Below are 12398 nucleotides of genomic sequence, written 5' to 3'. Positions count from 1 at the left end.
GCCCACATCTGTTGGTTCAACAGAGAGCAGCCACGGCAGCACAACAGGGTCAGTGTGCGCGCGTGTGTGCGTGCGCGCTTGGGTTGGTCGGTGGTTCTTATAGACGTACACTAGTCACCTTATATTTGATGAAAAAAGTATATCAACTAGAATGGAAACCGTAATTTTGCCATTAAGATTTTATCTTTTAAAAAATCTTTATTTACTTGCATCTCTTATTTGTAGCAGTTAATTATGTGGATTTTTCAACTTTTTTTTAACGTTTCCCAAACATAAAATTGTCAAATCTTTATGGTAAAAGCGAAAGACTCTGGCTTCTAAAGACAATTTACAAATACAGAAGTTCTCCTTGGTTTATGGCTGGGCCAGAGACAGAACGAAAAAAGTGTAAACACTGACACTTTTTAAACTGTTTCTTAAAAGTATTAACCTGCAACCCAACGTTTTATGGAACAAGAAAAAAAGGAAATTAGTACCTGGCAGTGCTACAAAGACCTCCAGAACTGAAAGGGTTAAGGTACTGTGACAAACAGAGTTGTGCAAAATGGTTGTCATTAGGGTTGGGTAAAATAGGCTAGCAGCAGACTGCAGTACAATGTATTCTACTAATTAAATGCCAATTGTACACAGTTGTGGTCAGAAGATTATATATAGCATGAACATCATGATAATTTTGGACTTTTAATGATTTTTTTTCCGGGGTGGGAAGATTAATAACTTTAAAAAACAAGAGTTGGGTGGATAAGCATGGATTTATTTAGGATTTTATCTAATCCTCACAGGCTCAAAAGTGTACATACAGACAGCCAACCAGGAAAGAAGCCCCTGCTTCAAAATCAACACCTTCAAGGCTTGGCTGAAATTTGCAGCTGCCCACATGAACAAGCCAAATGTCTACAGTTGAGGCTTCTAAACCTAAGAACACTGTACCAGTGGGGTTGTAGCATCAAGCTCTGGGGCTGTTTTGCTTTCAGTAATATGGGCACATTTCAAAAAGTGGATGAAATAATAAAGAAGGGCCACCTCTAAATTCTTCTTGTTAACCTCAAATGAATGGCTAGACGGCTGAAGCATGAACATAGTTGTATGATCCAACAGGACAATGATCCCAAAGATATTGTAAATATAGGGACTGCGTTTAAAAGCCAGTTCCATGCCAAGACACCAGCCAGTTTTAACAAATTCTACTAGTTTTGCCAAAAAGATTGGTCAAAGCCAGCCAGAATTATGACAGAATATTTAAATTTTTTTGAGCTGACTATAGCAATACATGCTTTATAAACTTAAAAATGAAAAGTAACTTTTACTAATAAACTATCATATAATGAATTCACTGAAAAATATACAACAGTTACACATTTTCATCTTGTATTCTCTCAGTTTGTAGTTTTTATTAATGTCATAGTTTCAAAGGACTCCCATAAATAGTTTGAAACTATATGATCATTAAGTATTACTGTGTCTACTGTATAAAGTGCAATTAAAAAAGGAGACAAAGACCAGAAAGGAAACAGGATTTTATCCAAGGCCCCGCCACACCAGAGGGGCTGCAGAAGGGCATAACACATCCCCACCAAAAAGCTTTCTCAAATAGTTTTTAATAGATTAAGACAAAAAAACAGCTTGGGTCTTCTCTAGTCCTTGATCCCCCAAACTTAAGACAAAGAAGGAACAGGAAACAAAGAAAGTGTGTCATGCAGCATCCACAAATCAAGGCCAAGTTATTTCAATCACCAAATGAAGCAGCATTTATTATTAATAGCAACCATGTGTTAAACTAAATGCTCTTAAATAGTTTAAGTGGATTTCCACTTACTCCACTAACTCAGTTACTTTTCGGAAGAAGTAACTAGTAACTATAATTAATTACTTTTTCAAAGTAACTTCAAAGCCCAACACTGCTTATTAGGGACAAGAAGTTTCATAAAATATGGGACCCATTTATGGCATATGCCGGTTTGGATATTTCTGCTATTTTCTCACGGGCCCTGGTATAATACAAGCATGTTGCTGCTATTTAACATATGAGTATTGCTAATTGTATCTCACAATCAAAGTGTCTGGATTTTCTTCTTATTTATTTGTATCCTTGAGCCGGGTTGTTTGTTTTGTTTTGTCTGTTTTGTTTTGTTATGTTTTTTTGTTTTGTTTAATGGTGGTGTTGTTGTAGAGTTTAAACCTTAATAAATAAATGGAAGAAAATAACATTTCAAACTGATCTCTACTGCTTTGCTAAATAAACAACACAGATGTTACTTAAATTAAAAGAAGCTAGAGGCCCTCCCAAACCAAGCCAGACATGCTGTTGTGATATGAGCTAGTAGCTGGAGTGTTGTTTAGTGGTATTGGTGATTGCTGAGACGCTACTGGCTCTGCTGCTGCTGCTGTTGCTGGACTTGGTGGTCCTTGAATTTGTATCTATCACTAGTCTCAGAGGGAGCCCAGGACACAAGGCTCTTTCGTGTTGGTATTACGGAATCACGGAGCTGGATTTCAGAGTATTTCTTTGGGCTGTCAGGTTACAAATCAAGAAATTTACATTTACTGTTATTGGCAGTAGATTGATGTGGGCAAATTTCTGAAAAAGAAAAGGTGCAGAACAATAATTTCACCTTGAGCGGCACCTTCTCTTCCTGCAACGATACTGTAAATAAGGCCCCCAGAAACAAGTAAGGTAGAGCCTCCCCAGCCAATGAAGACACCTACTCCTATTTCAAACCTGCCAGTAAATAGAATAATATTTCAAGTGGAATTCTCCCTCATAGGAAAAAACAATGATCTAAATGTTGAGTCATCAAGAACACAGACTTATCATATATATATATATATATATATATATATATATATATATATATATATATATATATATATATATATATATATATACATATATATATATATCTGCTACATACTTCTGTTCCATGTAGTTTGGATCTTCAAATTCAGCTCTTATTTTGTTTCCATAGTAGGAGAAAGCAATCACAGAACACATCCCTGAAACAATACTCAGACATTTATTTAAATATTAAACAGTGCAGTATATAACAATGTGACTCAGTTCACCCAAATTTTTGTCTTGCCTCCTATAAGGTAGTTCATCCCTCCGGCAAAGGTTACTCTTGCATTGGCAAGCTCGGACTCTCCGATCTTAGTGCACTTCATTCCAACTAAGACCAAAATTAATTTGAAGAAAGACAGAATAATATAGATGATGATAAGAGCCTGGCACATGTGACAGAGTACTAATAAATCTAAGCTCCTAAACAGTGTCCCAGAACTGTCTGCGCTTAACCCCCTCATTAGCTACTGAATTCAGGCAGAAAAACACACCCAAACACAGGCAAACACGAGAGGACACACTTGGTTATATCAAAACATGTCTAACCTTTTACTGTCTGCCATGTGTTTTGTAAAGATTACCTTGTTCATTGTGTTTGTTGTTGGTGCCCAGGCTTCTGATGGAATGGCAGGAGAAGGCTCCTTACGTACTTAAATGATTATTATGATACAAAACTGTGATTTTAATTGATTGATGATATTCACTAAGTAACTGGGAAATGAAAAATACTTTATTTTATTATGTATATGTATAAGTTAACTTTTTATTATGATATATATTTCAGGGTCGCAGGGGGGCTTGAGCCTATCTCAGCTGCCTCGCGACACTGAATTAGGTAAGCGGAAGAAAATGTATGTATGTATATATCTTTCAGTAACAGTATTTGGTTGTCTGAGATTAATGTGAATAAGAAATCAGATCTCTTTGCACGATATCCAAAGAGTCATCAGTGTAAATACCCTACACAGTACTATGCTGTGAGACTAGGTTCCAGGATGCCAGACCTTCATGCCACCCTCACAGAGTCTGACAGTTTGGTCAGGAACATGGATAAGTAGCTCACTGGAGGTCACATTGTAGAGCTCTGGCAATGTTCCTCCTGTTTCTCCTCAAACGAAAGAGCAAATGTCGGTCCTGCAGCTGGGTTGACACCTGTTTCCCTGTCAAGCCTTCTACATGTAATGACCAATCTCTGGGTATATCCTCCACGTGCTCAAGACTTTGCTGGCAAACACAACAAATATTGTAGTACCAATTATTGATGTGCAGGCATCACGAAGCTAGACATTTGTGCAAGCTACAGTCAGCAGAAGTTGAGAAAATCAATCAGGAGGGATAAGTAGAGAGTGGCAGTCATTGTTGCAAAGATTGTAATTGTAATTGTAACAATCAAAATTGTAAAGATTTTTTTGAATATCAGTTATGAGTTTATAAAATCACACTGGACATGAGTATCCCCGCGGAACACATAATATCTTCTATTAAGATGTTGTGAGCTACTTTATAGATGTGTTGTTGCTTGGTTGATAATTCTTGAACTAATGTTGCTTAACTTTCTGGTCTGTTTGGCAAGAGAGTGACGGGCGAAAGTGAAACAGCCAGACAGCACAGAAGATAAGATCATATACAGGCACATAAAGAACAGATGTCAGAGGATTCCTCGACACAGACGCAAGATCAGAAATTGAGTGGTCCAGTGTTTAGCACTCTCACCTCATAGCAGAAAAAGCTTCTGGTTTCAATCCTGGCTGGGACCTTTCTGTGTGGTGTTTGCATATTTGACCAGCTCCAATACCTGATGTGCGTTTTCTCCAGATACTCCAGCTTCCTCCCACAGTCTAAAGACATGAATGTCAGGCTAATTGGTGATGCAAAGCTGGCTGTTAATGTGAAGTAGATAAAGTGCTTGGAGTGTAGAGAATAAAGCTTTTCACTCACTATGTGTTTATGTGCTACTTTGCATTTAATGATTAATTATTATTGATCTCTGGCTCTCTTCCATGGTGTTTTTTGTCTCCTGCCCCTCACCCATACAAAATGGGGTACCCGTACCTGAGCCTGGTTCTGCTGGAGGTTTCTTCCTGTTAAAAGGGAGTTTTTCCTTCCCACTGTTACCAAGAACTTGCTCATTGGGGGTTATCTGATTGTTGGGAATATATCTGTATTATTGTAGGATCTTTACCTGAAAATATGAAGCACCTTAAGGCAACTGTTGTTATGATTTGGGGCTACATAAATAAAACTGAATTGAAAGTGCTGTATGAATGTATGGTTAAAGTGTGACCTTTATTTAAAGTCACTTTGAGTTTGTCAGTAACATTAGAAAGTGCCACATAAATGCAAATATATTACATGACGCTGTTGGTGCTTCTGCTTTGCATGCGCAAGCACAAATGCTAATGCTAATGTTAACAGTCAAAAAATTAAAATCAATTTGTTCTTAGCTAACTGAGATTTCCTGAACTGAGATTAAAACAGAGATTTAGGGTTTAGGCCTAGGGGTCATAAGATTGTAAAGTTACCTGAGCTGCCATTTCAATAAGTGTGGGAAACACTTGCATGTCACCTTCAGATTCATATATTTTGTCAGGATCCTGGGTCTCCTGACCCAGCGTTTTTAGTTCTTTTTGATTTTTGTATTTTGTGCTCGTGTGATTTATTCTATGGTTTCTAGTTTTGATCCCTTGCCCTTCATGTTTCTCTGTGCCCCCTCTGTTCTGTGTAAGTCTGTGTTTCTTGGTCTGTGTCTTTGCATGTTTCGAGTTTCTTGTGTTTTCTGTCACTCTGTATTGTGAATTATGTTCTCATGGTTGGTCTTTTGTTACTCCCTCGAGTCTAGTTTCTTGTGTTCCATGCTTAGTATTTTCCTCTGTGTATTTTGGTTCTTAGTGTGTTATACTTCCTGTTTTACTTTGAAGGTCTGTGTCTTATGTGAATGTGTCCTGCTTTGCTTCCTTGTCTCGTCAATTCTGATTTCTCCCAGCCGTGCCCTCCTTCTGTGTCTCATTCCCCTCGTTACTTCCCAGTGTATTTAAACCCTGTGTTTCTCTGAGTCAGTGTCACGTCGTCCCTCATGCTGTGTGATCTCCCTGTTTAGTTAGTGATTTTTCCAGTTTAGTTTAGTTTGCTTTTGTATGCTTTTTTTCCTGCCAGCAAATAAAGCTGAGTTCTTTGTTTTTAAACCTCGTGCCTGAGTGCCTGCATTTTGGGTCCAACTCCTGCCTGCCACACAGCATCTCTTGACATATTTAAATTGTTATAGCTGTTGTGTTTTCATGTCTTAGATAAAACAGGACGTAAGAACCGAGTTATGTAAAACCTAAAAAGCACACTCCACCTGCTGTCTTAAAAAAAGGATTAATCATCCATTTATTAATATCAGATAAGCTATTCATACATTATAAATAGGTGTGTAGTTCAGCTGTTGTAAACCCTTATTATGAAGGAATTTTTGACCCAGACCATACTGTGAAAGTATAGAATATGAACAGTATGTGAAGTTAAATACATTATTTGCTCGTACCAAAGACAGACAAAAAGTAGCCTCTCGTTAAACAAAATTGCCAACTCATTACTCTCTATTGTTTTATTGTCTTTAAGAATAAAGATAATTTCTATATAAACTGCCTCAAAAAAAAAAGTACAAACTGTTTGATTAAAAAAAGTAACCAGAAGGGAAAAAATGGTGTATTCAATACTCAAAATTCCCTGGGGAGGTACCCCTCAAAACCCGAGTTCAATGTGTTCTCCTCAATATGCAAACAAAACACCACCATTCATACGCAAATGTGCACTTTACATTTCTGTTATGCTTTATTGATTTTAAATGATGCACCTTGATGCAGATGCAAGGAAAACACAATTTTGTTTCATAATAGTGGAAAAACGAATGTAGTAAATATGTCATGTCCTGTCATGTCACAGTTGAAAACTTAAACAGCTCTCAGAAGTAGCTTGAAGCTGTGTTGCCATCAATAAAAAAAATTCCATTCTTTCAGGATGCCCGTATTATTATTAGTAACACCTTTGGTTTCATAATCACAAAAGTGTTGTAAAGACAAATACTTGATTTGACATTTAATGACTCTCAAAGTAAAAACACACATTCTTTGTGAAAGAAAAACATAAAGAAAATAATTCTGTGTAGGTTAGTCACACATATGAATAAGTGACCGATGTCTTGGTGACACTGTTGATCTCTGAGATGCTACTGGCTCTGCTGCTGCTGATCGTCCTTGGTTTTTTACTCCTACTAATCTCTGTGGGAGCCAAAGACACAACGCTTTTTTGTGTTGGAACAAATGTGTAGGCATCTTGGAACTGGTGCGTAGCGTACCTCTTTGAGCTGTCAAGGTACAATTCCGAAAATGTATTCATGACTCTTATTGTGTATTGCAGACTGAGGTTGGCTAATTATAAAAACAACAACAAACAAACAAATGACACAGAAGCGGTATTTTACCTTGAGTGACACCCTTCTCTTCCTGCAAAGATACTGTAAATAAGTCCTCCAACAATAAGTAAGGTAGAGCCTCCCCAGCCAATGAAGACACCTACTCCTATTTCAAACCTGCCAATAAATACAAGAATATTTCAAGTGCAAGTCTCCCTCATAGGAAAAAACAATGATCTAAATGTGAGTCATCAAGTACGCAGACTTATCATATATATATATATATATATATATGCTACATACTTCTGTTCCATGTAGTTTGGATCTTCAAATTCAGCTCTTATTTTGTTTCCATAGTAGGAGTAAGCAATCATAGAACACATCCCTGAAACAATACTCACACAATTATTTAAATATTAAACAGTGCAATATATAACAATGTGACTCAGTTCAACCAAATTTCTGTCTTGCCTCCTATAAGGTAGTTCATCCCTCCGGCAAAGGTTACTCTTGCATTGGCAAGCTGGGACCCTCCGATCTTAGTGCACTTCATTCCAACTAAGACCAAAATTGATCCGAAGAAACACAGGATAATACAAATGATGATAAGAGCCCGGCACATGTGAATGTCCCCTGTCCACAAGCAGAAAAAAAAGCGGTTAAAGGCACTAAGTTCGCTGGGTTTTTATCATTAATTTACGGTATTCTGAGAGACGGTTTGCTTACAGTTCAGTGCCAGCATGGAGGGAATTCCCTTGCAGTCAGATACTCCAGTTGAATCAGATATGCAGTCCTTCCACAGGTTGGAGTAGTAGTTTGATGTTGCCAGGACCACGTTGCTTACTTCAGACCAAGTCCAGATATCTGTTGGCATTGTGGAGCAGACCAGAATCCATCCACACACACATACTACAAAGCAGCCTATCTCCATGTACATCACCATGGTCCTATAACCCATTATTGCTTCAGATTTCAGCACCAAGACAGACTACTGACAAATCTAAGCTCCTTAACACAAACCACAGTGCATTTTTTCCAGAACTGTCTTCTTTGAACTCCCTTCTCACGTGCTGAATAGAGGAGGGCATGCAGTGGCACCGCCCCCTGAAGAAGTCACTTAGATATGTGACAAAACATTTCTCTATTTTAAACGCTACTTGAGAAGGAACAGTATAAATAATAAATAAATAATAAGCCTTCTAGGATTTCATTACCTGAATTATTAGTGAATGAATCCATACTATTTACATACTTAACCTTTTAATGTTAATACACATCTACTGATATATAAGCATATATTATTGTTATTGTTATTATTATTATTATTATTATTATTATTAACACAACTTACCAGCAGTATAGAGTTCACTAAAATCATCTCCAGCTGCAAAATCCAAGTAATATACACATTAATTAATTAACAGCTATGATTAATAATGTAATTTATACATTCATTTTTTAATTATATTTTGAAGTCAAATAGCTTGCAGGATGATGCTGTTTATATAGTCGAAGAATAAGGAGTCAAAATACAAGTTTTCTCATTCAGAGAACATTTATTGAAGCCATTCAAAATAAAGTTTAAAATCTTGTACAGTGCCACTTTTCATCTGTTGACCTCTGTATAAATACACAGGCTTACACATGACCATGAACATTGTGGCCATTGTTTTCCATGCAAGTTATAAGCCCTCTATCTTTCATCTGTTTTGTTTTTTTTAAAATTCTCCAAGTCCCCTTTATACACACTTAAACACAGACACACAACTACAAGAGAACACCATAACATGTTATGCCTCAGACTGCACCTGTTTGTTTTGGAAAGATCATTTCCGTCAGCGTGGCTGTTGTTGATACTCAGTCTCCCGACGAGAATAGTTTTAGTTTTGTGCACCATTAAGTTCTTACTTTACACATAAAACAAGGAGAAGACTCATTTCTTTGGATGAAATGCATAATAATTGCACTAATATCTTTATAAAGGTGTGATTTTGCCAATAAAATATTGGACATCTTTATCGAAGGTTTAAACGGAGCAGTGTAGTGGTGATCAAAGTGATATCGATATATTAATTGATATATACATCAGTTCATCGTCATAGGTGTTCCAGTGAGATTCTTAATGACAGAAAATGCTTTTGGTTAAATCACAGCAATTATAACATAAGTGTAAACACAAGACTATGACAACTACTGGTACAAACACAAGACTAAGACTGCACATCTGTTTTATTCACGAGGTGAATATGACTGAGTATGAGGCGATCTAAAGGAAACAAAACATGACAAAAAATTACTTTCCTCCTATCTACAAGTTTAACTATTGCAGTGTCTGTTTGAGTTAAAACAGACCAACTAGACAAATGCATCTCTGTCTGAGGGTTTTGTTGGTGTTGCCTGAAGCTTTGAAAGTTGGGCGCTTGATCGTCCTGAGCCCATATAGTTAGACCCATACAGCTTGGAGGGTTTGTAGTATCCGGAATAAATGGTTCTTCCTCTGGATGGAGGCGCCATGTACGTGTGAGCATCACAGGCTTTTACTACTCTGCTGTAAAATTCAAAACATTGATGATGTTAATTATATGATGTAGTGGTGGTAGAGACAAGAAAAGGGATTAAAGCGGAATAATTTAGGTACCTTTCTCTGCGGATTACTTTATACACTGTCACAGCATAAAGAACAGCCCCGACTAGGATGAAAAAGCCTCCTGCCAATCCTAGAAAAACTGGAGATCCTAATTCATATCTGGAATAAGTGAAAGGGAGAAAATCATGATATCATTTAAATAATATAAGTTACTGCAACATTTATAGCAGATACGTCTATAATTTGAAAAGATTTTATGTAAAATGGTGTATGGAGTGGAAAAACAGTACCGCAAAACTCCTGATGCGACCTTTCGAGCAAAAGCTGTCCTGGCAATTCTGTTGATGTATAAGCAGTAGGCAGCAATGTCTGACATACCTGCGTAAAGAGGTTTCGGTGAACAGAGGAAAATAAATGATGGCAAAACATTTACAGAGAGAAGCACGGCGTATTTTCAAAGCTTACCACCAACAAAATGAAGCGCTGCTCCTGCAAAGAGCAGTTTGTCCTTGGTTTTGTCAGATCCACCGATATAAGTGCACTCCATCCCAACAAAGCAGCACACTACAGCAAAGAATCCAATAGTTAACCCGCACATTAGCAATCCTCTCACTGCCTGCACGTAATCTGTTCAAATCAAAAAGAGTCCAGAAAAGAGAAAATGAGGAAAAATAAAAAACAACAAGAAGATTTGAGAATCAAATCAGACCAGTATAAATAAAACAGCTATAAAAACAACTATGCAGTGCAGAGATTGTGATCTACAACGGTTTCTGCAATGTTTTCTCAGATTTGTAAAGATTCAATCAGCAGATGCTTGGCGATGCTTGGATGACATAATGCTGCACCCAGTCTTTTTATTTCATTGAATCTGGGAGTCAATAAAAATATGAATAAATCCCTCTTTTGGATATGGTTGAAGAATATTGTACAAAAGATGATCTCTTTTAAGTAAGTATTCTTTAGCAGTCTTCATAAAGTCCAGAATATTTGAAGATTGAATTTATAGACGCAATAAAAATATTTTTAAACCCATCAGGGTACATTATATATTTTGTTGAATCCATCCAACCATCCATTTTTTTCTGCCTATCTGATACATGGTCACAGGGAGACCATGACATTCAATCAACTGACTTAAGGAATATGGAAACACCTTAATTTGGGTGTATGTAAAAGATTCAAAAGTTTTGGTGCTGAGTGTTAAAATATAGTGTTAAGTCTTAAGGTCTGTATTTTAGGCATTTATCCAGATGACTGTAATTTAGCTCATACAGAGAGGAAGATGGTTGACCTTTACTTACTCCAGGCCAAACGGTGTAGTGCAGTATGCCAATGGTTAAACAATGTAACATCAAGTTTAGTTCTTGAGAAACTGACATGTGTATTTAGGAAAAGATCTTCAGAATTTTTTGACATTTGGAAGATGTTTCTGGAGCTATTAAAAATGGGGAAGTTGAGAAGGTGGAGAGAGAGTAAGGTAATCAAAAATATGTTACTAAATTTTGGAATGTATACCGTAACCTGAACTGTTTTTATTTTGTATTTTGTTCTTTTTTGTTGTTTTATTTGTTTGTTGGTCTTTTGTTTGTTTCAGTTTGGTTGCTTTTTTTGGGGGGGGCTATTTCTTTTTTGAGTGTCTTGTGTTCTTATTGCTTTCTTACAATAAGAACATATGTTCAAGAACTTTAAAGTGTTGGATATTTATGAATACAAAATCCAATAAATATATGTTTACAAAAAAATTGGGTATAGGTAAACTTTTATGAACAGCTGCCACTGTCGCCAGAATTGGAGGTTTAACAAAATCAGAGCCAAGTCATAAAGTGAGCTCACTGATAAAGCTCTTATTTTTTATATATTCAAAGTTAGCATTAGCAAATAAAGGTTAAGTATATTAAAGCAAGTCTGAAGGGTATTTTATAGACGTTTCTATAAATTCCCAAATATCTGACCTTTATTTCCTCAAATGAGTTATAGTATCCATTTTAGGAACTGGTGCAAATATGGATCCAGAACAACAGCATGCTCTACTTGTTAATCAATAGCATTGCAAAACTAGGCTATACTATTCAAAGTGACAGATTAACAGACAGAATTCTAGTCAGGAGTACAATTATTTGAAGAATGAGACTTAAAAAAATTACTAATGACTGATCACCTGACTGCATGTATATAATCTATATAAAAATTATTGGTGAGGCAAATGCAACATACAAGCAACATTCCAGAGCACTGGGTATTCTCTACAGTTGGTCACAGCCGCAGAATCTGTGTAACAGTCGCTCCACAGGTTGGACCAGTACCAGGCCACTTTGATGATGTACGAGCCTCCTTGCCCTCCGATTTTGGTAATCCTCCAATAGTCCATTGCCATGGTGCAGAGCACAAACAGCCATCCCAACGATGAAATCAAGAAGCCAGATATTTGGATCAGACGTTTTCTCATTGTGGAAATCAAGAAGCTATTGCAGGTTTAATGGATTGTGCTGACCTTAGAAGAAGAAAATCTATTGACGTCTACTCTGGCTCACTAACTGTTACTACTGCTCTAGATTCAAGTAAAATGTGGCCCGGGT

General features: G+C 36.8%; 3 protein-coding genes across 3 annotated transcripts; all 3 read right to left on the bottom strand.

Moving 5' to 3' along the window:
• Positions 1-1392: 1392 nt before the first annotated feature.
• Positions 1393-5947, bottom strand: LOC146500638 (claudin-10-like). Its single transcript, XM_085134568.1, has 3 exons — positions 3058-5947; positions 2913-3019; positions 1393-2719 (listed from the first exon to the last, which is right to left on the bottom strand). Exons 1-3 carry the CDS (start codon positions 3298-3300, stop codon positions 2548-2550), a joined length of 522 nt encoding a protein of 173 aa, XP_084990694.1. The 5' UTR covers positions 3301-5947; the 3' UTR covers positions 1393-2547.
• A 543-nt stretch (positions 5948-6490) lies between these two features.
• LOC146500637 (claudin-10-like) lies at positions 6491-8286 on the bottom strand. Its single transcript, XM_085136226.1, has 5 exons — positions 7959-8286; positions 7704-7865; positions 7536-7617; positions 7302-7409; positions 6491-7184 (listed from the first exon to the last, which is right to left on the bottom strand). Exons 1-5 carry the CDS (start codon positions 8188-8190, stop codon positions 6992-6994), a joined length of 777 nt encoding a protein of 258 aa, XP_084992352.1. The 5' UTR covers positions 8191-8286; the 3' UTR covers positions 6491-6991.
• A 653-nt stretch (positions 8287-8939) lies between these two features.
• cldn10l2 (claudin 10-like 2) lies at positions 8940-12365 on the bottom strand. Its single transcript, XM_085136225.1, has 5 exons — positions 12037-12365; positions 10285-10446; positions 10110-10197; positions 9871-9978; positions 8940-9780 (listed from the first exon to the last, which is right to left on the bottom strand). The coding sequence occupies exons 1-5, from the start codon at positions 12266-12268 to the stop codon at positions 9588-9590; spliced, it is 783 nt and encodes a 260-aa protein (XP_084992351.1). The 5' UTR covers positions 12269-12365; the 3' UTR covers positions 8940-9587.
• Positions 12366-12398: the final 33 nt, after the last annotated feature.

The sequence above is a fragment of the Neolamprologus multifasciatus genome, chromosome 16 (genome assembly GCF_963576455.1).
Source record: "Neolamprologus multifasciatus chromosome 16, fNeoMul1.2, whole genome shotgun sequence".
NCBI classification, from domain to species: Eukaryota; Metazoa; Chordata; class Actinopteri; order Cichliformes; family Cichlidae; genus Neolamprologus; species Neolamprologus multifasciatus.
This window is presented reverse-complemented; position numbering and strand designations above follow the sequence as displayed.

What these genes read in the sequence shown, in the direction of transcription:
- LOC146500638 (XM_085134568.1), bottom strand. Translation starts at nt 3,300, where the DNA reads ATGAGGGGGTTAAGCGCAGACAGTTCTGGGACACTGTTTAGGAGCTTA. An exon ending in AGACAAAAATTTGGGTGAAC is followed by an intron (nt 3,020 to 3,057) that starts TGAGTCACATTG and finishes GTTTAATATTTA; the next exon opens with AATAAATGTCTGAGTATTGT. An exon ending in CCAAACTACATGGAACAGAA is followed by an intron (nt 2,720 to 2,912) that starts GTATGTAGCAGA and finishes ATTTACTGGCAG; the next exon opens with GTTTGAAATAGGAGTAGGTG.
- LOC146500637 (XM_085136226.1), bottom strand. Translation starts at nt 8,190, where the DNA reads ATGGGTTATAGGACCATGGTGATGTACATGGAGATAGGCTGCTTTGTA. An exon ending in CTCCATGCTGGCACTGAACT is followed by an intron (nt 7,866 to 7,958) that starts GTAAGCAAACCG and finishes GCTTGTGGACAG; the next exon opens with GGGACATTCACATGTGCCGG. An exon ending in CCAAACTACATGGAACAGAA is followed by an intron (nt 7,410 to 7,535) that starts GTATGTAGCATA and finishes ATTTATTGGCAG; the next exon opens with GTTTGAAATAGGAGTAGGTG.
- cldn10l2 (XM_085136225.1), bottom strand. Translation starts at nt 12,268, where the DNA reads ATGAGAAAACGTCTGATCCAAATATCTGGCTTCTTGATTTCATCGTTG. An exon ending in AGTGCTCTGGAATGTTGCTT is followed by an intron (nt 10,447 to 12,036) that starts GTATGTTGCATT and finishes TGATTTGAACAG; the next exon opens with ATTACGTGCAGGCAGTGAGA. An exon ending in AAAGTAATCCGCAGAGAAAG is followed by an intron (nt 9,781 to 9,870) that starts GTACCTAAATTA and finishes TGAATTTTACAG; the next exon opens with CAGAGTAGTAAAAGCCTGTG.